This window comes from Vanellus vanellus, assembly GCF_965231255.1.
Source record: "Vanellus vanellus genome assembly, chromosome: 2".
In the NCBI taxonomy this organism is placed as follows: domain Eukaryota; kingdom Metazoa; phylum Chordata; class Aves; order Charadriiformes; family Charadriidae; genus Vanellus; species Vanellus vanellus.
This window is the reverse complement of record NC_138906.1, coordinates 129,671,515-129,696,456: the sequence shown is the minus strand read 5'-3', so window position 1 is coordinate 129,696,456 and position 24,942 is coordinate 129,671,515. Positions and strand designations below refer to the sequence as shown.

The 24,942-nt window shown below is 41.5% G+C and overlaps 2 protein-coding genes across 4 annotated transcripts in view; both read right to left on the bottom strand.

Moving 5' to 3' along the window:
• CHD7 (chromodomain helicase DNA binding protein 7) overlaps positions 1-24,942 on the bottom strand; it is a gene marked incomplete at its 5' end in the record, with an annotated part of 588,463 nt that overhangs the window by 60,494 nt on the left and 503,027 nt on the right. The gene's annotated exons all lie outside the window — the stretch shown is intronic.
• RAB2A (RAB2A, member RAS oncogene family) overlaps positions 14,371-24,942 on the bottom strand; it is a 48,366-nt gene continuing 37,794 nt past the window's right edge. For all 3 annotated transcript variants that reach the window (XM_082498940.1, XM_082498942.1, XM_082498941.1), the window contains 2 exons: positions 16,954-17,022; positions 14,371-14,660 (listed from right to left, as the gene is read on the bottom strand). In XM_082498940.1, the coding sequence (XP_082355066.1) occupies positions 14,565-14,660; positions 16,954-17,022 (165 nt within the window). In that variant the 3' untranslated portion in view covers positions 14,371-14,564. The remainder of the gene's footprint in view (positions 14,661-16,953; positions 17,023-24,942) is intronic.

The window sequence follows — 24,942 nt, the reverse complement described above, 5'->3', positions numbered from 1 at the left end:
ATTTTGCAAAAGCATTGCATTGTCTGTTGCTATTTTGTTAGTGATTCTCTACAACCCCCCTATAACCATCTACTTTGATTTCTGCAAGAAATTGACAATTGTTTTAACTGAATTTCACTTTTTCATTTATTAAGATCATTTTGATTTCTGAGCTGATCATCCACAGTGGTCACCATCCTCCCAGCTTGGTGTAAGTGAGCCATTTCATAAAAGTGCTCTGCATTACATCAATCCATATTATTCTTTGTGTTTCCTTACACCGCATTTACCGCATTTACCACCTTTGCCACATTTATCTTGGTGCCTTATAGCAGAGTAATTGGCAACATCTCTTCTGCCTCTCTCCTTCTCTATCTTGTCCTTTCTCTCTCCAGAAGGGCAAGCGTGGAAAATTTAGTTTCAGAAGGATATAGGGACATACATAAAACCACTGTACCTGTATATAGAGAAGAAAAAGTAAAACAAATTGTTCCTTTCACTACTTCAGACCCACCCCTGAGAAAACAGTCTCATACATAGTCAAGTTTAAAGCTTGTTAGAGTTCTGCCATGACAGAGTAGCGAAGTTGTCAGCTGTGGTCTTCATTTCATTGGCACAAAACACTTGAAGAGAAGGGCTAAGATGGAATATGAATCAATACTCTGTGGAAACAGCATAACGTGGAGGGAAAGGATAACGCGCTCACACGGTAGCCTGCATTAATTATTGTGAGTACCAGGATGTTCAAAAAGTGTGAGATACAGTCAGCAAACATGTAAGAACTTAAACTTACTTGTACGATCTTCACAGTTTCTCACAATGCAGCCAAACGTGCATCCCTTGAGCAGCACTTCACTGCAAGAGAAGAAACAACTGCCTGGCTAAGTAGTTTGATTGTCAAAGTATTTAAAACAACACGCTGTTAATTGAACCTTACAAATATTAAACTGAATTTAACAAAATGTACTCGATAACACCAACTCACAGATAAAGGAACACTTCAACTTCATCCATACATTTCATGGGAGAAACATTAGATCTGGTTCCAGGAGATGCCACGTACTTGTAATTTGTGCTGACATGATTTGAAAGTAGAGGAGTTCAATATCGCTGAGTGCCAATCGGGAAGAAACAAATCTAGAGCCACAGGTCAGTGTTAAAAGCACCACCACCAGATGACACCTTGTTTTGTGTTCCTCCTTACTGCACCTTTTCTGTTTCTGTCTTGCATAAATACCTCAATTTTGTCTTATCCTTAAAGAGGAACGCCTCAGCTCTGCAGCACCGAGGGAACTCCCCTGGAAGCCTGCCAGAAAACTCACCTTTCCTATGCACAAGTTTGTTTACACTTTGGGCATTACAAGCAACTTCCACACTCATTATATTTACTTGGGCATTCTTGGCCGATGAACAGAACTTGCTTATTTCAGGGAAGGCAGAAAGACCTCATGTCTTCACCCTGTGGTTGCAGAGGAGGGAGGGGATGTGCGCGGCATCCATAACACCACAGGTCACACTTCACAGGCCGCACGCTAAGTAGCGCTGCGCTGGATGGCACAATTTTTAAGCAATGGACCAATTGTTTCCTCTCTTAAAAAATGCAAGCCAGAACACGCTGGGTTTTTTTTTGCACTGAGAGCACAGATTACATCACGGCTTCTAAAGCGGCAGGGTTTTACTTGAGGCTCTTCTACAACATAACAGAAAAGAAGATGTAAAACAGTTGCTGGAAGTTAAAGACAACAGATACAGTAGCACTAATATTTATTGTTTAATCTTGGGTGTAGTAAGTTACCAACCTGACTTTTGGGTCAAAACACTGCACATGCTGTCAGTTTTTTGTATTTAATAAATAATCTACCCCGCACCATTTCCAGGGAAATTGGAAATGTTGACAAGGGAGCTAGAAAGCCGAAACACGGTGGCAGCTTTATTCATGCCAACTTCTTAGAAACCAAGTTTAAGGACGTGTAAAAGCTGCTTATTTTCTTTAGAGGTGGGCTTAATTTTTTAAGTCACATTTGTTGTTGCGTGACCACCGGAAGATGATGTGCTATGTTATATACAAGGAAAACCCCCCGGAACATCAATGAATCGACGCAAGTAAAGGTGGATATTCTAATATCGTGGTCAAGTGCCCACAGCTCTCTCAGATTTGCAGCTCAGCCTGAAAAGCAGGCACTTCTCAGGGCCTGGATGAAAGGGAATTGCAACAGGACGGAGGGAGGAGCAGGAAAAGGCCCACTTCCACCTGGAGTTGCTTTTTATAAGCCTCCTCACTACCAAACAGGCAATCCCAGTGCTTACAAGGATTGCCCCACGGGAGCCTTGCTGACAAAGGCACAAATACATAGTTTATTCGTGATCCTGAAAGAAACAAAAGGAGAGCCTTCATAGAAATAAAAAGAGGGATCATCTGTTCAGTTCAACACGCTGGAAATACGTTTTTCTGTCACAACTCTTCACAGAGATTTGAGGCTCTCAAGCCGCAGATTCCCAAACACAGGAGCAGCGGCAGTTATTGCAATGAAAGGATCAGTGTGCCTGGGCCTTGGATTTTTGTCAAGCAGAAAATATAATTATACTCAAGTTCTCCAGCGCCAAAGACGGCAGCACATCTAACACTTTATGCTGTCCTGTGTCTTTTTCACATGTTTATACAAAGGCACAATGGCATCGTAAGGGTTATCATCAAAGCCACTCAGTCCTTAAACTTTCCTGCCAATTTGTAGAAACAATATGCTGAAAAACAGAGATACCACTACACACACACACACGAAGTACTGAAAAAATTACAGGCAAGACATGCTTTTAAACCCTCACTGTTCTTCCCCTAGTCTAAATGCCATAAAATCCCAGTAGCTTAAACTGCTGTAAGAATTTAAAATGCATCATTCACCTCAAATTGTAAGTTTTACTATACATTTTTCACCTCCTTTAAAAATGAAAACCCAGATTCAGCTTTTAGCAGAAGTGAGACTGTTGCTTCACCATTAGATATAAGCAAAGGAAAACAAACGAACTTGGGGCCTAACGTTGTCAACATTTGTCTCGTACACAGTGCTCTACTCACTGCTCCCCAGCACTAGCACACATGGTAGTTTTTGCAAGATCATGGCCTTGTTTTAGTATAACACAATCAAGATAATTTTTACAAGGTCAGAAAGTTGGAATAAGAGGAAACAAAATCCAGGCCAGTTGTGTCTGGAATCAATTAGGCTTATGTGCTTTTCAGATGCTGCTTGTCTTACTATTAAATAGTATTTCAGTGTATACCTACTATTAGCGTGTACCTAAAAGTAAGCATTGCATACAATACGTTTCTCCTTTTATTTAGACCCACCTAAATTAGGGACGTCGGGAGGTCAAAAAAGGAGAAGAGGTGCTCATCTGTGAGCACTGAAACAGTTTCACTTTGAGTTTACAGTTTAGTTATCTGCTTCCTCAATGACAAACTGCTCAGAAGAACCAAATGTCCAGGCATGCCTGTGGGGTACTCTACCTGTCCAAAAAGCAAATTAAACTGAAGGAGTTGTCCAGTCAAATACTGACTATGCCCACTGTCAACTTTTAAGCACTTCATTGAGTTTTAAGATTTAGAGCAAAAAGAAAATGTTATTTTTTTCTTTGTAAGAGCAAACTTTACTGTCTAAGTATCACATTTAGTATGGAATCATCCACAGACGACTTTAATTAATCAAAAGTTGACTTTACAGGGAATTTTCATTTTCTCTACATTGTTTTTTCTCTAGATGAGGCCAGTCTAGTTTATACTAAAAGTAAAACCAGTATCAGTGAAGAAGGCATGTGCAGGGGTATACAACCCAGATAGATTCTTCCTGCATTCACAAGTAAAAGAAGGTGACAGGAAAAATGTTTACTTGTTGCTAATGTTGTGAAAAATTTACAGGCATAGAAGTTCAATTGTCTAACCACTTAAAGATCAAAATATTTACCTTCACTGCTTCTTTTCTCACCTTCATTTCGCCAAGTACAAAAATAAAGTGAAAGAAAGTGATTTTCCTTCACTGCAGTAACTTTTTAATGCAAGTTTAAATATTTTGGAGATAGCTTTATAAATAATAAAATGCAGTGAAAAAAATTAAACCCCTCAAATTTCCTATTATTTTTCTAAGCAGAATAGCTTTTTTGTGTCTTGACTGTAAATAGCCAGTCCCAGAGCTAGCTCAGTACCACAACAGACAGGTCAGCAAAACTGCAGCTGGAGCCGGGTCAGAGGAGGGGTCTGGGATGGGCTGCAGGCGGGTTCTGCAGGGGCAGGGGGTAGGGGAGGGCAACAGGCCAGTCTGCCCCTGCACTGACCACAAGAAACACAGCCCTAGGTCTCAGGGGATGATCGTACCGCTGCCGTCACACGTCTCTGCGCACCCACACAACAGTGCAGCCCCACGTTGGCATAGCAAGGGGAGAATGCTCGCTGCCAGCGACGTTGCAAGCAAAAAGCATTTGTTGAATGGGCAAATACAACCTTAAGGAAAGTCCCCTGGATGGTCTGAAGAAGTGACCTGGCTTAAACACACCAACGGCTGCCATGGTTATTGTAACGCTAGGCAAGCGGATCCCCTGTACAAAGTGCTGACCTGACTTTGTGGCCCTTCCTCCTGGTTTGGAGAGGGCTCTTCATGCTTACCAGCTCTCCTGTTCTGGGAGGGAATAAATATAACCTTCTCAGGTTTGACCTTCTTTGCTGGGCTGGGCCTTGGACTCCTTCATGGTGCTTTTCCATCCCCAAGGGCAGGCAACGCCTCATGGCCTCGCTTTGTAAGGCCTGAAATGCTGGACCCACTCCCTCAAACCACTGTTATATGGAATAGAATCATAGAATGGTTTAGGTTGGAAGGGACCTTTAAAGGTATCTAGTCCAACCTCCCTTGCAGTAAGCAGGGACATCTTCAACCAGACCCAGTTGCTCAGAGCCCCATCCAATCTGATCTTGAATGTTTCCAGGGATGGGGCATCTACCACATCTCTGGGTAACCTGTGCCACCACCCTTATTGTAAACAATTTCTTTCATCTAGTCTAAATCTTCCCTCTTTTAGTTTAAAACCATTACTCCTTGTCCTATCACAGCAGGACCTATTAAAAAGTTCCTCTCCAGCTTTCCTGTAGGCCCCCTTGAAGTACTGAAAGGCCACAGTAAGATCTCCCTGGAGCCTTCTCTTCTCCAGGCTGAACAACCCCAACTCTCTCAGTTTGTCTTCATAGGAGAGGTGCTCCAGCCCTCTGATCATTTTTGTGGCCCTCCTCTGGACCCGCTCCAAGAGGTCTATGTCCTTCTTATGTTGGGGGCTCCAGAGCTGGATGCAGTACTCCAGGTGGGGTCTCACCAGAGCAGAGCAGAGGGGCAGGATCCCCTCCCTCGCCTCGCTGGCCACGCTTCCTTTGATGGAGCCCAGGATACGGTTGGCCCTCAGGGCTGCGAGTGCAGGTTGCCAGGTCACGTCCAACCAACACCCCCAGGCCCTTCTGGACAGGGCTGCTCCCAATCCCTTCACAGAACCATAGAACGGTTTAGGTTGGAAGGGACCTTGAAGATCATCGAGTTCCAGCCCCCCTGCCCTGGGCAGGGACACCTCCCACTAGACCAGGTTGCTCAAAATCTATATCGTGACACAAACTCCCCCGGGCACTCCCAGCCAGGTTTGCGCTGGACACAGCGCGCGCAGCCCGAGGGAGAGGCTCCTGAGGAGACGATGGCGCCCGAAGCGCCCGGCTCCCCTCGACACCCCTCAACCCACCCCCAGCTAAGGGCCACCGCCGACCGACCACCTCCGCTCGCCCCCTCACGCCGCGGCCCGCAGAGGCCCCCCCGGGGCGAGCGGGGAAGGGCCAGCGGCCGCCGACTGGCGCTTCCCGGGGGGGCGGTGGCCGCCCCGGAGGGGGGAGAGGATTGGCACGGAGGGACAGGCTCCTCCACCCCGTGGGACCGAGGTTGCCGTGGCGACGGCGGCGTTCGGCCGGGCCACCGGGCAGGGCTGCCCGGGAGCCACCGGCCCGGCGCGGCCCGCCCCTCCCCCACTGCCGCCCCCCCAGGGGGAACCCCCGCCCCGCCCCCTCCCGCGGCGCCACACCGCCCCTCCCCCCGCCCCGCCCCACGTCACACCGGCCGGGCTTTCCTTCCCCTGACGGCGACCGCCCGGCCGCGCTGATTGGGCGAGGCCGCCGGCCAATGGGGACGCCGCCCTTTCAGTCCCCGTCCCGCCCCCGCCCCGTCGCGGAGCTAAGTGGGGATCGCCCCGGCCCGCCCACCCCCCACCCTGGTCCGCGCGTGAAGGGCGCCCCGTCCCGACCGCGGGGAGCCGGTGGGGCGCCCCGTCAGGGCCGGGCTCCGGCGGAGCCGCCGTGTGCGGGGCTCGCCGCCGCTGCGGTGTGTCCACTCCCCCCCCCCCCTTTCGCCCAGCGCAGGCAAAGCTGCACCCGTTTAACTTAAGCCCCCTTAGACGTATTTATTTGGGTTTAATAGGTGTTTATGGTACGTTAGTCCGGACCTGTTCCTAATCAGTCCGAGCTAAATCAAAGTGACGCAGATTTATATCGGATCCAGAGCGGCGGTGGAGGCCTCGCTGCCAACCGAGCAGGTTTTTACCTCTCACCCGTGGGGTGGCGGGGAGCGGGCGGGCCCGGGCAGGCCCCGGCAGGGCGGCAGGTCAGGCGGGAGGACGATGGCTCGGGCTGGGCTGTGGCGTTTGGCCCTCCTGCCCAGGCTGACCGCTGTGACGATGGCGAGAGCGAAGCCACAACGGCCTTCTTACCCGGCAGGATGGAGAAAGAGGAAGTCACGGCACATGGATACCGGGGCAGGCTTTTTTCCATTTTCTGTCCTGGCTTATGGTAGGAGCACATGGTCGTCGCAACAAGCCACAGCGCTGGGAGGAAGAATTACCTCATGGAATTGCAAGCGCTTTCCAAGCAAAGGTGGAGTCTGGAGCAAACAGCAGATCCAGCTGATAGCGGTTGATAAGCCCGGGGAGTATCGCATTGCTGCTTTGTGTACCTCAAAGAGACGCCTCAGTCCTTGTGGAGCAGGAAGAGGAGACGGCTCTAACAGACTGGCTCCCAGCTCCCAGATAATGAGAGGTCTCCTCCTTCCTGCAGCAAGCAAGCTTATTCCTTGGCTCACAGAGCAGTAGTGTCAGCAGCAGCTTTTCCTCTGCTGCAACCCGGAGCAGATCCTCTTTACATATGGTGAGTAACAATAACTCAACGACTTTAGAACTTCAGAGTTCATCTGACATTTAAGGAAACCTGCTTTTTGCTTTGCATAGCAATTGGATTTAAGTGGAAAGCCAGCAGGACAGAATGCAGTTACGTACACCTTCAAAATAAAGCCCAAAACAAACAAAAACCCCACCACTTGGATGGTGCTTGGCCAAAAAAAATTACTAATAGGCAACTGCATTTTTCTTCTGTTATTGTATTGAAGCCTTCTGCTGCTAGCACACAACCTACGAGAGAGGATTTAGCAGCCTCCGTGCAGGCCTGTCAGTAAGGCAAACATTCAGCCTTGCAAACCACGTAGAGCTCCGTGCCCAGGGTTCACACCACCAGATATGGTCATCCAGCTTTTTGCTGTGTGTCTGCACAAGGCTCAGTAGACTTCCCTGTATGCCCTGTAGTTCTCCTGGGTCCTCAACAGAGTTAAACAGGTGAGTCTATGAGCAACTATGTATGTTGTTTATATAGCAGCATTGTTATGTGCAAACATCACTTCATCCAAAGTAGACAAACTAAAGCTTTTTTACCAGTCATAGTTAATAAAGGTCTTGCAGAAGAATAGGGAACTGTAAATATAATGCTCCTTTTCTTGAATCATTCCCCTAAACAGACACCTCCTCCCCCCCCCCCCCCCCAACCTCTAACTAGGAAAGGAAAAGGTGGGAGAAGTAACAAAAAGGAAAAGAAGATGTGAAGAAACATAAAGAAACAAGACATGGAGCTTTGGAAACTGGACCCAGACCTGGATAGGAATCCAGAGAAAATGTCAAAGTATTAATTTATGATGCACAGTGGTCAGTCCTGCATGCCAGTTCTGTGACATAACATACATTAGACTTTCTTCAGTGGCAAGGCTGCCCTTTTCTCTGAAGTTACATGGCTTTATGGAAAGACATCTCAGACAGGATTATATTGCACGTATTTTACTTCACAAACTTCATTTCTGCTTCATAGCAACAGCTATGGGAGACACCACAAACGTTTTAGTTTTTGTATGGGAATGTTTTATTTGTGAGATCAGAGTTGAACAACACAAGGCAAGGAAAACTAGCACAGCCTGTCCGCTGGATTTTTGCACACCACTGATGGCTGACAGATCTTTGCTGGTGATCAGTTAGTTGAGGTCTGTCAGTATCGCTTTGCTTAGAATTGGTTGGATCAACTCTGAAGGACACCAGAAACAAACTCTTTTTTTGTTCTGATATTCTCCATCTTAAGTACTTTTGACATGAACCTAACCAGCAACCCAGGAGTAAGGTCCAGTCATCCTCACAAATTATAAAATGTGATAGAAAAAATGGGGGGAAAAAAAAAATCTGCTTCCAACTACACTCAAGACAAAGCTTTGCTGCATTTGTATACAACAATCCCAGACAGGTGTTGTATGTGGATTCAGGTATTTTTGAGCCAGCACTTGACAAGTTAATTTGCCCCATGCCCTCTGTTGCTGTTTCTGTTCCAATTTCTCCTCCTTAAACCACACATACGTGTCTTCAAATTCTGGACACTGCCTCAGCTCTGGCCTTAGCGTTGCCAATGTGCACCTGGCAATAACTGGGTGTCCAAATTTAAAAGTGTCTTCGTCACAGCCAGCCCAGTGCTCTGGTTCTCGAGCAGCAACACCTTCCCAGACGTAGGTGGCAGTGTTCAGCTGCTGGGTAACGCTCGCTGCAGGGACAGCCTCTCCTGCATCATCTTTGTGGGAGACAGCGAGCAACCCCATGGGTTTTCGTCTTCCTGAGCACCCTTGCTATTTAACTGTCTTATAAGTCACATTATTTCAGACATTTCCTGCATCTGAAGTTATTTTCCCAAGCCACAATCAGAAAATGTCCTGTTTACTTGACTATTTTATCTTGGACAACGTTAAATTGCCAATTGTTACATTTGTACTTTGGTTTCTTTTGAGCTGTCCTCTCACTTAAGGATTTTCTTGCCTCCCAGTATTTTATGTCTAACTCAGGAAAAGTAAACAATCAGTTTCCAGTTAGCCTGATACATGGTACTGGGTTTGGCTTAAGTAAGAGAGGCTAATTAGATCCTGCTATGATTTACACCACATGTACCATAGTCCCAACCATCAACAAGATTCTGCCCAACATAAACATTTGTATCTCTGACTCTAAAGAAGGAATTTTAAAAATCATAACTATGCTGGGGGGGGGGCGGGGGGGGAGGACCACAAAACATGCTCATACACAGATTCATCTACATTCACGCTGCCATGGACAATTTTACAAGAACTGTAATTTGGGATCGGAGTTCCAATAGATATACAGACATTGTAGTAGACTGGCCTCTAAATAAACTTTTGAGTAGGTTTTCCGTACACCTAATTTCACCTCTACATCACACAGAGCCATAGGAAGTAACAGTTAAATGCTGTGTCTGAGTATCAGATATATGTTCCAGTTTATTCGTTAAAACAAATTTTTGGAAATACTCATTGCCATGACAGGGAGAGTTGCAGTATTGAAGGTTGCAACCAAACGCACTTTTTTAAAATTTATTTTAAAGTGAGAAGTATACCTGATAGTATAGAATAGTGATTTCTTTAATCAGTGCTCCTAAAACAATAGCGTATTTCTTTAGACTGGGGTAAACCCAACCACAGCACACTGGTTTTGCCTTCTCCAGCCTGGATTGCCTGTGGTAAGATTGCTACAGCAACAATCTCTTTCCTCAAGCCAATCCTAAAGCAGGAACACTTCTTTTTTTTTTTTCCTCCCCTCCTCCTCCAGCTGCTAAGCAAAGAATAAACTTTTAGTTGAGCCCCTCCTTTATTGGAAGGGGAATAGGGTAATATGCTGTAATTGGTTTTCCATGTTTGCCAAGAGTCTGTTTCCTCTTATCATCCACAATATTTAACATAAGTCTTGTAATAGTTCCAAAAATAATAAAATCTGTCCCAAGAATAAAAATGATAGATCCACAACATGCTGCTTTTTTCTCATGGTCTTGGTTTCGTAACATTCTGTTAGTAGTTTTTATTGCCTAATGTTGTGGTTTCTTTCATAGGCAGCAGACCCAGTAAAGACATTTCATCAGCTACTTACACAGCAGCAGCCTGGATTATTTACAAATGGAGATTTCAGTACCATATTAAAATAAATCACCACTGCATACTGTTAAAGTTACACTGCAGTAATATGGCAGAAGAAAACCTAGAGATTCTAGGGGGAGGAACATTGTATAGACAAATCGTTAAGTATGATAACAGCAAAGTTATTAAGATACCCAAATAAAACCTGTTAGTCTTCCTCCTTCTCCCCTATCTCCTTGCATGCAATAGTGAGAGAGGAATAGGCAAATTATATTCCCCCACACATGCAAACCAGTACACGCAGAATGTGTAACAAGTAACAGAACGTGTGCAGTACTTCCCTCCTGATTTTATATGATGCAACAAGATAGTATATCCCACTTCCCCCTGTCCGCCCCTTCCATCCCCAAAGCAAATGCCCCATACGGGCCAAGTTCCCATTAGCGCAGGTGTAACACACATGGAGTGGTGAAAAGGGAGAGCAGCACTTTGCTCACTGGATTCAGTTTGCATGAAAGAATACCAAAACAGACAAGACAAAAAGGAGATAATACACAAGAGAAACTTGATTTAGGAGGGAAAAAACACCCAAACAACTACGAAGAAAGCTGTAGGACAATCCAGTGTCAAAAGAACAGTCCAACAAGAGTAATTGCTAACTCAGTGTTTACAAAAGCACTACCCCACTGGTAATAGCTTTGAGAAAAATGTGGGTATGTTGGGGTGTCCTCATAGAATGATTACTTTAAAAAAATCCTTTAATGCAGAAAATTGCCTTCTGGTATTTCTAAGTTTATTTTAATACCCTTTTTTTTTCCCCCACTCAGATTCAGTTTAACTGTAACTTAGAACCTGATAAAAGCTTTTCTTTTCTTCCCAAGACCAGATTTAGTGCTCAAACACTCCCAAGTAAACTCTTAAGGCAGAAATAACTTTCCCAACTTAAATGTATGCCTCTTCACCTAAAACTGATCTGTGCCCTACTAGTCCCACCAATACAGAAATATAGTGGTTGAAGGCTCTTTAAGTCAACACCACAATGAACTTCGCATCACAGAAAGCGTTACACAGCAGAAAGGAGACATCTCTCAAGCAGGGAACGGAGCCCTCACTGCCTGCCAGGAGCTTCAGACAGCTTCTTCTTGTTTCAGCTTATCAGTAAGTGTTTTGGCAGTCATTTACCTTAAGTCACTGCTGAGTCTGATCTTGCACAAGAATAAATCAGAATGATTGAAGTCAGCAGAAACACACAGGTATAAGACTGAGGGGGAGTGTTAATCTTTCTTAAATGACTGCCAAAATTCCTGGAGCTTCTCATTTTAAGTAGAAATAAGAGAGGCAAGTCTTAAAATCATGCTAGGAGGATCTGTCACTCCAAATATACTCTTTTGTAAGTTAACTATGCTTTTTACCATATGCTAATCTGGAAGTACAGGGAAACTGCACCGTGGTATGATTTTTCAGTATTGATAGCAGTCTTACATTACGTATAACAGCTGTGCAAGTTGCTGGAGAGCAATTAAATATTTTAATTCTTTGGTTATGAAAATGTAGCCAATAAAAGCAACTGGAATTCAACGTGGAAGCTCAGCAAGTTATCAGTCACTCAGGTACAAGTAAAACTGAAGCCCGTGAAAGAATAACCTTGTAAAGCACGTGCTCTAGAAGTAAATCCTGCTGCTAGGTTCTGTGCTATATAATTTTCAAATTCTGATAGGATAAAATAGGATCAGGGGCTTCTCAAAAACCAACAAAAATACACAGACTAATTGGCAACAAAAGGATTACATATGCACAAAGCTTGTGACAAAAAGTCAGTCAGAATGCAAGGAAACTTCAATTTTGCTCTAGCTCTTCTCCGAGAGTACCAGATTCTTAACATAATGCACAGCATAAGACTGCCATGTAAGCCAGGACCAACCAGCAGAATAAAAAAAAAACCCAAAACACACAAACCCAAACCAAACGATCAAAAAAAACCCACCCCCAAACCCAGTATGTACACATGACTATAGTAAGCCACAGCACATTCCCCCTGCCCCTCACCCACAAAAAAAGCACAGGTGGCTCTTTGCTGTAACAGCCCTAGGTTCCTGGTCAATTCTATACCTCTTCCATGCTTTCAGAAAATGAGCAGCTGTCAGGAACTTTAGCTGTGTAAATCATCACCACTTAAAAAAAGCACGCATTTTTGTTCTTCTCAGGATAGGATACAAATTCACCCCCTCTGCTCCCTTAAACAGGGGCAATTTTTATGGATAAGAGAAATTTACTCCCGTTCGTAGGGTATCTGAGGCTGCTACAGAAGATCATGCTTTTTTCCTACCTCATCTCAAACAACTGAGTTCTGTAACGTTGCCAGTTCTGAAAAATCCTCAAGCAGTTAATTCAAGCAAGTACTCCTGTTCATTCATTCCTTCCCGTGACTTACTTACTTACTTCCTTCCCGTACTTACTACAAGCCAGTTTTCCCTCAGCATCAATGCAATTCAGTCCTATGATTTTACTGTCATGCAACACAGTTTCTAAACTTCAACTGAAGCAATGAGTTTTTGGGTTTTATAAATTTAAACATAATAAACAGTTAACAGTTGAAAATATGTAAATGGAGTACTCTCTCCTGAATTTAAACTGTTGAAAATAATTAATTACATTGCTTACAGTGCTTCTGAAGGTGAAAGACAGATTTGAAGTCAGCAACATAAATCCTTATGAGTTGTCCTTTCCCCCAGACACAAACAAAAGGTTCCACACATTTTTTAAACTTTATTTAATCTTAGAACCACTGCTGTGTTACACCTGTCAGGCTGAAGTGCATTCACTTCCGATGTTAAATTTCTGACAATAAGAATGGATGACATGAGGATCCATGTCCCCCAACGCTGTGTTGCAGTCAGTATTGGTCCAGTAAGACAAAAGTTTTGCAGCCATTCTCCTCGTGTGTCCCCCCTCCATTTTTTATTTTTTATTTTTTTTTTAAGGTACATGAAGCACGGCCTAGCATTAGAGTCACCCTTTTATCTGCAATTTATATAAATAGGATGAGATGGAAACTCAGTTGTTTCCTCATTTGTAGGAAAAGTGACATTAATACTCTGTACTTGAACAAATAAACACTTACACACAGGATTTTGTTTTGCACCTTTCACTTGCAAAACATCCTCCCGCCCCGCCGTGACCACCACTGTAATAAGTACCAAAGCATTTCTAGTTTTGATTTTCATCAAGATTTCCAAACTGGCAGATTTTATTTTCACACCCTCTTCACAATAGACAAGATGCTTACCATATATTTAGGATTACAAGTTGTCACTAAAAGAAAACTTTACACAACCACTGTACATTTAGGTTGAAAAACTGTCCTTGCATGAAAAATATACCTAGAAATCAAGTGGTAAACAAGAAAATAACATTAAGAAAAGAGTAACGTTTTTATAATGTGCCATTTTAAGTTTAATCAACTCCTCCTCTACTTTTCATTCATACTCTGTTTTTACCTATAGTATTCGTTAAGGCAAACAGCTAATCCATTTCTGAAGAGGTGCTGTGGAAATTGTGGACAAACAGCAAACATTTGGCATTAAAATAGATAGCACGTATGTAGCCTCTAGTAATATACATTAAGCATTTCTCTTGGACTTCAGGATAATGACAGGGGAGGATGAACATGCTAACAATGTCAAAAAGGCTTAAAATTTAGCGTCCAAGCAATTTCTATTAATGCTTCTGTAGTTTTCAAGCTCTAAGTAGTATAGAATTTATGCAAATGCATTAAAGAATTCTAGCTTGGCAAGTACACCCAAGCAGGTTATTAAACTATATATACAGAAAGTGATAAATACAGAATTAAAAGAGTCCTTCCGCTTCTCTTTATAGCCTTGAAAATTGACAAAAAACTTGAGGACAGCTCTACAATATTAAACATTAGGTAACCGCAGGAGCTGGGAAACCTAACTACACAAACTGATTAAAATACTCAGATGACTTTGTAGTGTTTAATACAATTCAGTTCGTAGTCAAGGGCACAAGACAACATTTAACAAAAATAATCACATCAATTGACCTAGAAATCAAATGTAAATAGATATGAATACAATCTCCAAAATCTGTCTTGAAGTGAACATTAACCATTTATTCAAAGTTATACAAGAATTTGAAGGATAAAGTCTTCTTCTGCAACAGGAAACCAACTTACAAGTTTCATGTCTCAGTTGAATCGAAGTGGAGGCGAGCGGGGCGGGGGAGGGAAGGGTGAACAAACAAGTTAGTAGGCCCCATCCAGGCAGCTAGAAAGTAAAAATGGGCTCAACAGCAGCCACCTCCAGCTTGTTGTCCTCCCTGATTGCCTGCAAGTGTTGCGTTAGTAGCAGCATGTTGAGGGCCAATTTTTATGCCATTTGCCTGAAATGAAGTTTAATACACAGTGTAATTATTTTACAACACCAATAGACTTGAAAAGCTTTTTTGTTTGTTTTCTTTTTTAGAAGATCATATAGCAAGTTCTAATGTATGCAATATACAGCAAAGTTTATATATCTTTTTAGTAATACGTCCTTAGCGATTAAATACAATTTAAAGGATGCTTTCCTTCTCATTAAACTTTTATCTCTATGTAAACTCTGTACTGTAAACTCCTAACACAAAAACACAGAGCAATAATTGTGTTCGAATACTACTTGGCATAAGGCTTTAGAAATACACAGCATTTGATGGGAACATATAACCTCTCCCCTCTCACCAAAACATCCATTACTTTAATAGTTTAATATAAAACTTTTCCTCTCTAGACAGCATTTCTTTCTGTGTTGAATCAGCTGTAGAGGCTAAGGGCATACGAGTGTTCTGTGTCATCAATAATTTCTATGATCCCGAAAGACATGGCTACTTGCCAAGAACCCACACACAGCGTAGCTCTTTCATTCATCAAAATCACACTTATATCTTAACCCTCACTCCCTCAAGTGGATTTTACCTAAAAATACAGCACTTTGAGAAAAGTAATACAGTAGCTTCAGAAATTAAGCTCTTAAGGAAACTTTGCGTCACAGTAAATCTCAGATTTATAGTGCTTGGCAGTTGTTCTGCAACAGTAGTAGCCTTGGGGTTTCTGGCACTAGCTCAGTATTGACAGCAGCTGATGTGGTTTCTTTTCGCTCTTTGACTCCTCTTTAATAAAAAGCATGCCCTATGGCTCATTGGTTTTGCCCCCTCTGGGCTGATAGCAACTTCTTGAGGAATCAAGGAGCCAGACTTGGCATAAAGCCAAATAAATAGCACGGACTGTTGGCTCTTGACAGCATATTGCAATCAAAGCTCCATAAGGCACAGTAAAGCAGTCAGCTACTATATGAAACTCGACAGATACAATGAGCATGCTTTTTTAGACACTGACTACTGTCCAATTTATATTGTACTACTGAGTGTATCTTCTTTAGGAAAAATGTTAAAGAAAATTAAGGGTTTCATAACTAAACTGAATTTATGAAGTGTTTCACCAAAACACTGTCTATGCATACACACTTTCCAGTCAGAATTACTGTCTTTGAAGGATTTCTATTCAAGTCTTATTTAGCTACAAGTTTCCTAATGCAAATACTTTGCCTACTACTGAGGTTTCTCATTATTTCCTCTCTAAAGTCATAAGAGCAATATTTTTAATAGTCTAAATTCTCTCATGTTGAAATATACTAAGCAGAAAGAGGTGAAGCTATTTAATTGAGTCCTGCCAATTCCCTCACCAGTCTTTGAACAATTCTGCAAGGACTATCATGCTTTAAGAGAAGCGTCAGACAGTCCCAGAGAATGCACCTATTCACAGAACAGACAGAACAGAGAGCAGCAGTGCAGATATCTTTCCACATGTGGTTTCGTTAAGCACCTCAGCAATGATATTTAGGGACTCGCAGGATAAAAAACTTGGGTACCAGAAATGACTGACCACTTCACACTACCAAATTTAAAAACTTTTTTACATGGAAAGTCACAACACATAAATGTTAACCGAGAACTTACATGATCCCAACATTTCTATACGATCCTAATATTTCTATTTACTACCACTGAATTTGAATCTGCTTTTTCTATGGCCGTGAGCCTCTCTAACTGCTCAAGATTTTCAACAGCACAATAAACTTAAAAACTGAAGAGAGACATTATAGGTCTTTCTAGGCTGTTGCATTACAAAAGTGCTCCCTGCTCCACCTCCCCACCCCCACCCCAAACAAGCAAAGTGACAGGCCCTGATAATCTGTAATTTCAGTAATGTGCATAGGCAAAATGGCTAATCTTTTATTCCCTACAGAATCCAGCCACCTAAACCAGGAACATTTCAAAAGTCTTTTATGTAACTCTCAAAGCAATCCCTCCCCTACACTGGACAGCTCATGGAGTGCATCTGGCATATCAACATGGTCCCCCATTTACATAGTGGAAAATTATCTTTGAAAACAGATGACACCATATGGAGAAGTGGATGAAAGTGGATTTTCTTCTCTTTTGGGGATTTATATTATTTTGTGATGCTTCATGGATGGATAGGGTCACTTATTTTAATCCATTTTTATCACAATGGCAGACAATTCTATATCCAAACGGAACAGACAAAATATTTTACTGTCCAGCCTTCTAGGGAAGGTGAATTTTGTACATTTAAACAAACAAACAAGCAAAAAGTGTTCAGAGTACTAAAAGTTACCTCATTATTAATGTCAAAAACTCCTTCCTGGATTTTCTCGTAGATTGACTTTGCAGTGTTAATAAATGCCTAAAATAGAGAGGAAAAAAACCCACAATGAATGCAATATCCTTTGGTGTAAGATGCACTAATTGGAGTCCAATCTCATGTGCAGTTGTTTCAGCGAGACTTTTCTTCCTGACCTCAGCAGGAACAGGTATGACAACAGCATCCTATAACCTACCCTGACGTAGCAATGGATCACACGCTGTTTACAAAAACAGTAGTGTTTTCATAACATCTGTATTCTACAATCTGTTGTCCAGTAATTACAGGGAAAAAGTGGTTTTTAAGATATATAAATTACTTTTAAATTATTTATTTCTGACCCTTATGGATAGATTGTGTGGCAGATGGTTTCCCCTACCCTTAATATCTTTGTAATAGGCCACTCTAGATTAGAGTGCTTAGCAACATAAAACCACAGGGTACTTACAATGATGATGTAAGGATGCTGTCTGCTGGATGAAACCTTATGCTATCATTTAATATTCACCTAATTTTAAGAACGTATTCTCTTTAATTAATCTTGCACACGATAGGCAATAGACATCTTAATAGTAGAAAGGAGAGGCCCCAGGTTTTATTATGATTTCTGAAAATCTATTGTTTGAATTCAAAGACTGACATTCAGGTCTGAAAAAGTGAATGATGTAAACGTTTTTGGTTAAAAGTTTACAATCAATGATTCCATTTTTCATCTCTCATTTAACTTTATAGGTCAAGTAATGCCTAAAATAATGTATAATTTAAGAGGTGATTAACAACAGCTAATAATTACAATCAATATCAAACATATAGTTCTTTTTGTTTCAAAATACCAACGCCATGCAATCATACAAGATACGCTATCTTCTGCACAAGCCTATTACAGCAAATACAGATCTAATTCAAATATAAAAAAGTAAACAGGGTTCATGGAGAGGAACAAATCATACCTTTCCTCATTTCTACACTGGAAGCATTTGACTGCTGAACTTGCCACCAGAGCTTTGTTTCCTAATTAACAGGACTGATATGTTTTCACCTTTAAAGGCCTTACAGCTCCCCAGAGTAATCAATCTACTGCAGCTCAATTACTGCACCAAGCACACACCGCAGCCAGTGAAGGAGACTTGAACGACTGCGGCAGGAGCGGAAAGATATGAATATGCATAAACTCTAAGTGGGTGATCGAATCATCACAGAGGGTCATGAGAATTTGCAGCAAAATAATGAGAAGAATTAATCATTGCAGATTCACAAGGCACTTAGGAAGTGAGTTCGTTTTTCAAACACGCGTTAGAGTTGAGGAGAAAAATTGGCTTTCGCCCAACTACGAATTGATTCAAATTCCTCAGAAATTCAAGTTTTCAATGTAAGAAAAAAAATTTAAGCTTATCTTGGTTTCTGATAACACACTAATTATTGTAATGGCCTCATACATGGGCCTACTGAAAAGTATAAGTAAAAACCTTTGGAAATTCACACAGCTGGAATCTGTGAGGATACCTGTTTCAGTGGGACATTAAACAGAACTTGAAGTCTTAAAAATGTGTTATGATAACTTCATTTAAACAAGCACTTAACAATTGGCACTTCTAACAATTCTAGAAGATGTTGGCTAAGTACGCCTAGACTCTTCGAATTAGTTTCATGAGTATTACATTAGATCTATAAAAATTACTTTAGACCAACAAAACTAGAATTTTAACAGACTACAAACTCCAAACTAACACAACTGAGCATCAAATATCTTCTGGATGCTACACTCAAGAACAGATCACCACAGGAATGTATCTATCATCACAAAAAAATAATAAAATGCACTGGAAAATATAGTGTGATTTAACACCACTCAATCCTGCCCCTTCAACATAGTTATTACATATGTACTGTAGAAAGCAAAAGAGGATACTAGTTCAGTACAGTCTATGTTGGTATTAAAGACATTGACTAAGAAGCGGTTGATCTGAAAAATCCAAGTATTCCATTCATCTCAGTTCTATCATTTCAGTTGTATTGGAAAAGACATATTATGACTACCACATTCCCATCAGTGATTCTGGTGTGCCACATATTACTGTTAAAACAAACATGTACTGTTATTCTGTGTGGCAAAATGCCAGGCAGCACTGGGTCACATATAAGTAATTCCTATTTGAAAACAATGGTTTGACAAGAATATAGCACATAATAAATCTACCTCATGTTTTCTTCAGTTGGTATGGATTCTGAAAAATTACTACTAATCAGCCATGAAAAGAGACTTTCATCCCTTGAGACTTCCATTTGTTTGTTTCTTGCATCCATGTATTCCAAGTTCGCTTATGCTTTGAAGCGTAAGCGGACTCAAAATAACCACCTGAGAACTTCACTGAAAACAGCAGTCTACTCACTTTAAGAATATCATATCAGATTTTGGTATTGCATGCTAGTGCCCCAATTAGCAAGGACAAGAAGGTGAACTTGGTATAATTGACGGCTTCTAAAAATCTTGTTTTATACTGCATGTTCAAATTCTTATCTGGAACATGCAGTATACTATAAACTCTCAATTATTTATGGGCGGTTTATCCTATTTGCAGATTAACTGAGCCATGGATGCAGACAGACAAGAGCGGTTTCCCCTCAAATCCAGTTTGGATTTATTAGACCATGTGCAGGAGCCTGCAAGAACACAGCTGTAGCCCTTCACACGCCAACTTGGATCCAGGTGCAGTTCAGCCACTTCCACACAACACAAGACCTCAACCAGTAAGCCCACATGGACTCTGCTGGCTGCCAACCAAACCTGCTGCGGTTGCACTGTACATTCCCGTAACACTGCTGTTACTGAAGCACCATATGAAGATACTCGAGCACCTCCACCCCAAATCAGCTCAGGTCCAGCTTTTATTTTCACCACCCCAGGAGAGGCAGTAACAGATTCATCTGTATTTATACTCAATCACCTGAAAGATGGCAAGGCCCTAGTACACAGTACCTCCATTACTCATAAAAGGGAGAGACTTTTGCAAAAACAGTATGTTAGACTTATAAATATAAAAATTCTAGACTAGATTCCAGGAAAATTAAAGAAGGCAATGTAACTTCAGGAAAATGTCTACATTTAATGTTTAACTTTTGGTTTTAGTCTTTCTAAATCGCAAATTACTGATGCTTTTATGCATGAGACTACAGAATGTATCAGTACCACAGCATTAAAAAAAAGGTTGTATACAAATTATTCAGTGATTTGTTTTAATATAACATGTTTCTCAATTGTATTCCCTTTGTAAGTAGTTTCTCAAATAATAGTAATACCCTGCCGAGGAAAATTACAGTACTGTACAAAGTGGAAAAGCGAGTCTTGTAGGATGCGATCACCCTTTTGTGTCACACCTGCACCTACTGCAAAGCTAATGAAGGAGGTTTGAGTCACAATATACCAGTAGAATATCACTTTAGAAGATTTGTGTAAGGAGTTACCTAGACCATATTGCTACATGGGGATGAAGAAGTCAGGTCTCAATGCTCACCTCAAAAAAAAACCCCAAAACCAAAACCCAAAATAAAACAAAGAAAAAAACCCCACCAAACCCCAAACAACCCAAAACACAAACTCAACTACCAAACAGTACAGATGCTGCATTTAAGATAAATTAATCCTAAAAATACTGAATGCAGAATTAAATCAACTTTGACACCCATTTTGTCATACAAAGTAAACAAGTAATGTAGGTTTATTACCTTTGAGACAAAACCAGGAAGAATGAATTCTGTAACTGGTAAAAACAATGCAGGAAGTAAGGGAATAAGTTCCTGATACCTCTGTCTTATGGAAGTTGTATGCAGGAGTAATAATAAACTAAGGGCACCAGAATGCAAGTTATAGAACAGCTACATTTAGTTTTCACTTGGCAGATGTCAGTAACATCACTTCTCTTTCTCAGAAAGCTAATGCCATGACATGTATTACAGGATTTAGCTACAAGCTGAACATAACAGGAAAAACTTCTAAATGAATCACTGATACTTTTCAAAACTCAGATCTTCCAAGTTCATCTTTGCTTAAAATCAGAAGATAACAGGTTCTGCGCTGCCAGCTCATGTAACATGCTGCCCTCTGGTGGCAATATTAAACTTAAATTTAGTGCTTTGAAATACAAATTAGACGGGTCATTATTTCTGGATGCTTCCTTACAATTAAATCAGAATGCTTAAAGGTTAAATACGATTTCTAAAGCATGATGCTCACCTCTGTGGTCAGCCAACACCTAGAATTTCCTCCTCCTTCCCCATTTCCTATCTTATCTTTACACAGTAAGATACAATATAGTTAAGATTACTCTAGTATTAAAGAATGCCTTTAGAAACAGTAACAACACGGACCACAAATGGATTTACCCCTAGAGCATTCACCATCCCAGTGTATAAGCGGTGCTGGATGGCCACTTTATAATAGAGTGAGATCCCAAAGCTCTGTGCAGCTGTTTCATGCACAGTAAGACAATACTTTCCACAACTAAATGATCCTTCAGGAAGAAACCTAGGACACTGAACAGGCTACAGAGAGGTTAATTATCAAGCACTAGGAAGGTGTGCTATAATGAACCTATACCCCCAAAAGCACCCCAACACATTTGTAGCCTTATATTTGAAGTAAAGGTGCACAGGCACAAAAAAGAACTTGACAGCAATTTGTTGATATGTATCAATTGAAGTGCAATCTTTCTGACAAGCTTACTGAGAAGATGCACGTTACTAGAGCTCCAAGTGTCTTGAGAAGTGCTGCAGTTGCTGCTGAACAGTTACAAAGGACAGCGCACCTCATGAAAAAAGATAAACCCCCAGAAGTAAGGATCCATCCCTCCAGCAGAATCTACAGCTCAGCCGGCAGCCATATCATACTTTTCATGCTCTTCTATAAAGCCTGAACCCCTTGATTAACCAAGACTTTTAATTCTGACTATGTCTTGGGATGCCCAGAAGTGTCAAGAACTGTGGCAGAGCCAGTGTTCCTTGCTGTGCAGTTGAGGCACAGTCCAAGGGTTTGCCACAAGGAAGTACAAGCTGTGCACTGCACTGGAGCCTGGTGTCCTGCTCCTTCTCTCTCACACAGCTAAACTGACATGAGCTTCACCTCTCTTATTTTCTCATGGAAGAAACTGGCTAAAGTGCCAGCTTCATATAGCTGAGAGGTCACAGAACTAAGATTTCAAAGAACTTGAAGGAATACTGGTTTTGATAAAAGTTAAGGTAAACCTAATGTTCTGGGGTTGGTGTTTTTTTTTTTTGTTTGGTTTTTTTTTTTTTTTTTTTTTTTTAACTCTCATGAACTAGAAATCCTGCTCTTCTGCAAGTTCTAGAGTTCTAGTCAGATTACATCTTGTGTGTCACTTAATGGTACTATGAATGCTATTAACAGCCTAAGATTTTCACAGTTTATTAACTAAATCCCTGCTAACTATATTACCAAGTCAAACAACTGTTTACCAGCAACTACTCAGCCAAGAACCTCATCTTCCATAAGATTTTCATTTTAACCCTTCAGAATATTACAAAGGCCATCTTCCTTCCCTTATCTGTGACCGAGTAGTACTACTGTTGAAGCTACAGGGGTTTTGAATGTTCATTATCCATTTAAGCAAAAGTATGAAAGAAGCTGCCTGAAGACAAAATTAAGTTACAGCTGAAACAAAACCACTGAATGACCATCCAGCTACATGTAACAGAAGTGCTCCATTGCTCAGTTAAAACCGTTACTCAGATTTAATCCTAAATAATGATTCCATTATTGCATTCTACTTATGTGCAGACAACTTGGAATAACAAAGACAATACTCTTAGGATGAAAGCTTGGCATAGGGCTATATAATCCCCTCCATATGGGAAACAACTTACTAAAACCAACTCCCACCCAGTACAACTCAAGTGAGATCAGCTTCTGAATAGTGATGGTGTCTAGTACTGGTTTGACCAGTATCCAGACAACTCTCTTGCTGAAGGTTGATCACATTAATCATTACTAAAAGTAGCAGTCTGGAGTGTGAGAAGAATGCACAAAGTTATTCTGGCTTCCCAAATACAGCTAGGTATCTTTACTTCTTAAGAATCAGTGCATGTAAATGGATTCCAAGGAATGATATTCCATGGACACAAAGGTAAGTGCTGTGTGCTGTAGGAGACTGCACGGTCACCCCGAGTTTATGCAGGTGATTCTATTCAACCTCTACAAGTGTTAGACACTGCCCAAGCAGAAAGCTATCAGCAAGGTCTGAACTGCACATTTCAGGTGAGACTACAATTAACAGTCATATACTGTTGTTGAATTACCAATGAAAAAACAAGTGTGATAAAATTGTTAATGTGTCTTATGTGTAGTTTTAATGCAAGGTGGGAAAGTAACTGATGTTATGACTAAAACAAGTGCAAATATGCCTGGGGTTTGGACCTCAGACTTAGGCATATACAAGTGAAAAGCCTACTGATAGGCATCACAGTGCTTTCTTGGGGAAAAAACCCACCAACAACATATGCGACACCGAATTCTGCAAACAGTACTTCAGAGCGTACATCCCCCATCCACAGTTCAAGAAAGCAGAACAGATATGACAACCACGATTCTAAAATTTAACACTAGATTCCTTTCACCATAAATTAAAAACAAGTTCAATGTTTCAGGTCAAATTTAACTATGCACTCTACTGGGAGAATGCCGAAAGCCATGCTCAGAGTGTACATTACTGAACATCTCCAAAACATAGTCAAGATTTCTTTCTTTTTCTTTGAAACAGAATTGTAAAGAAAGAAATGCGCTAGTGATACAGCTTAGAAATCACTGAGGAAAAAAGCACAAAAATTCCATTATGTTTTGATAGCTGGCTAGCTTGATAGCCGAGACACAGGCTAAAAGGAAATCAACAACCCCCTTGTTTAAATAAAAATGATACTGCTGAAGAGACTAGTATAACTGGCCTTGCACCGCAGTCAAATTATATCTCCTGTGCTTAACCTCCCCCCCAATAATCCTGCTATCATCCCAATGATTTGGAAACTAAACACCTAATCCCATCCCATATCAAACACAACAATTTACGTTTGTGACTGCACCAAATTCTTAGAAGCATCCACAGAAACTACAAAGAAGGACTGTACATCTACTTCCCACTCCCAACTACCAATTACCTATTGTGCAAACAGGGTACAAACATTCCCTAACAGCCTTGCACAAGATAAACAGCTAACAGGATATTCTCCACAGCTAAACATTTCTATCCAAGATGTAGGTTACAAGACAGTCCTGAAGAACACAATGAACATTTTTAAACTGTCTTAAGACCCAAGCACTGAAGAGGCCAATGTACTGCTACAGCTACAGATTGACTAAGGCATTACACGGTGGTGGAAATCGGGTTTAAGCAAGGGAAAAAGCTTAAATGCCATTAACAACAGAAGTCGATTTGTTCATATAAAGAATCACAGAATAGTCAGGGTTGAAAGGGACTTCTGGAGATCATCTAGTCCAACCCCCCTGCCAGAGCAGGGTCATCTACAGCAGGTTGCACAGGATAGTGTCCAGGTGGGTTTTGAATGACTCCAGTGTGGGAGACTCCACCACCCTCTCTGGGCAGCCTGTTCCAATGCTCTGCCATGCTCAAGAGTACAGAAGTTCCTCCTCACGTTAAGATGGAACTTCCTACATTCAACTTTGTGCCCATTACCTCTTGTCCTAACACTAGGCACCACTGAAAAAAAAGACTGTTCTCATCCCCCTGGCACCTTCCCTTTATGTATTTTTAAGTATTGATAAGATCCCTCCTGAGTCTTCTTTTCTCTTAGACTAAAAAGACCCAAGTCCCTCAGCCTTTCCTCATAAGAAAGATACTCCAGCCCCCTAATCATCTTTGTAGCCCTTTGCTGTACTCTCTCCAGCAGTTCCCAGTCCTTCTTGAACTAGGGAGCCCAGAACTGGACAATACTCCAGAT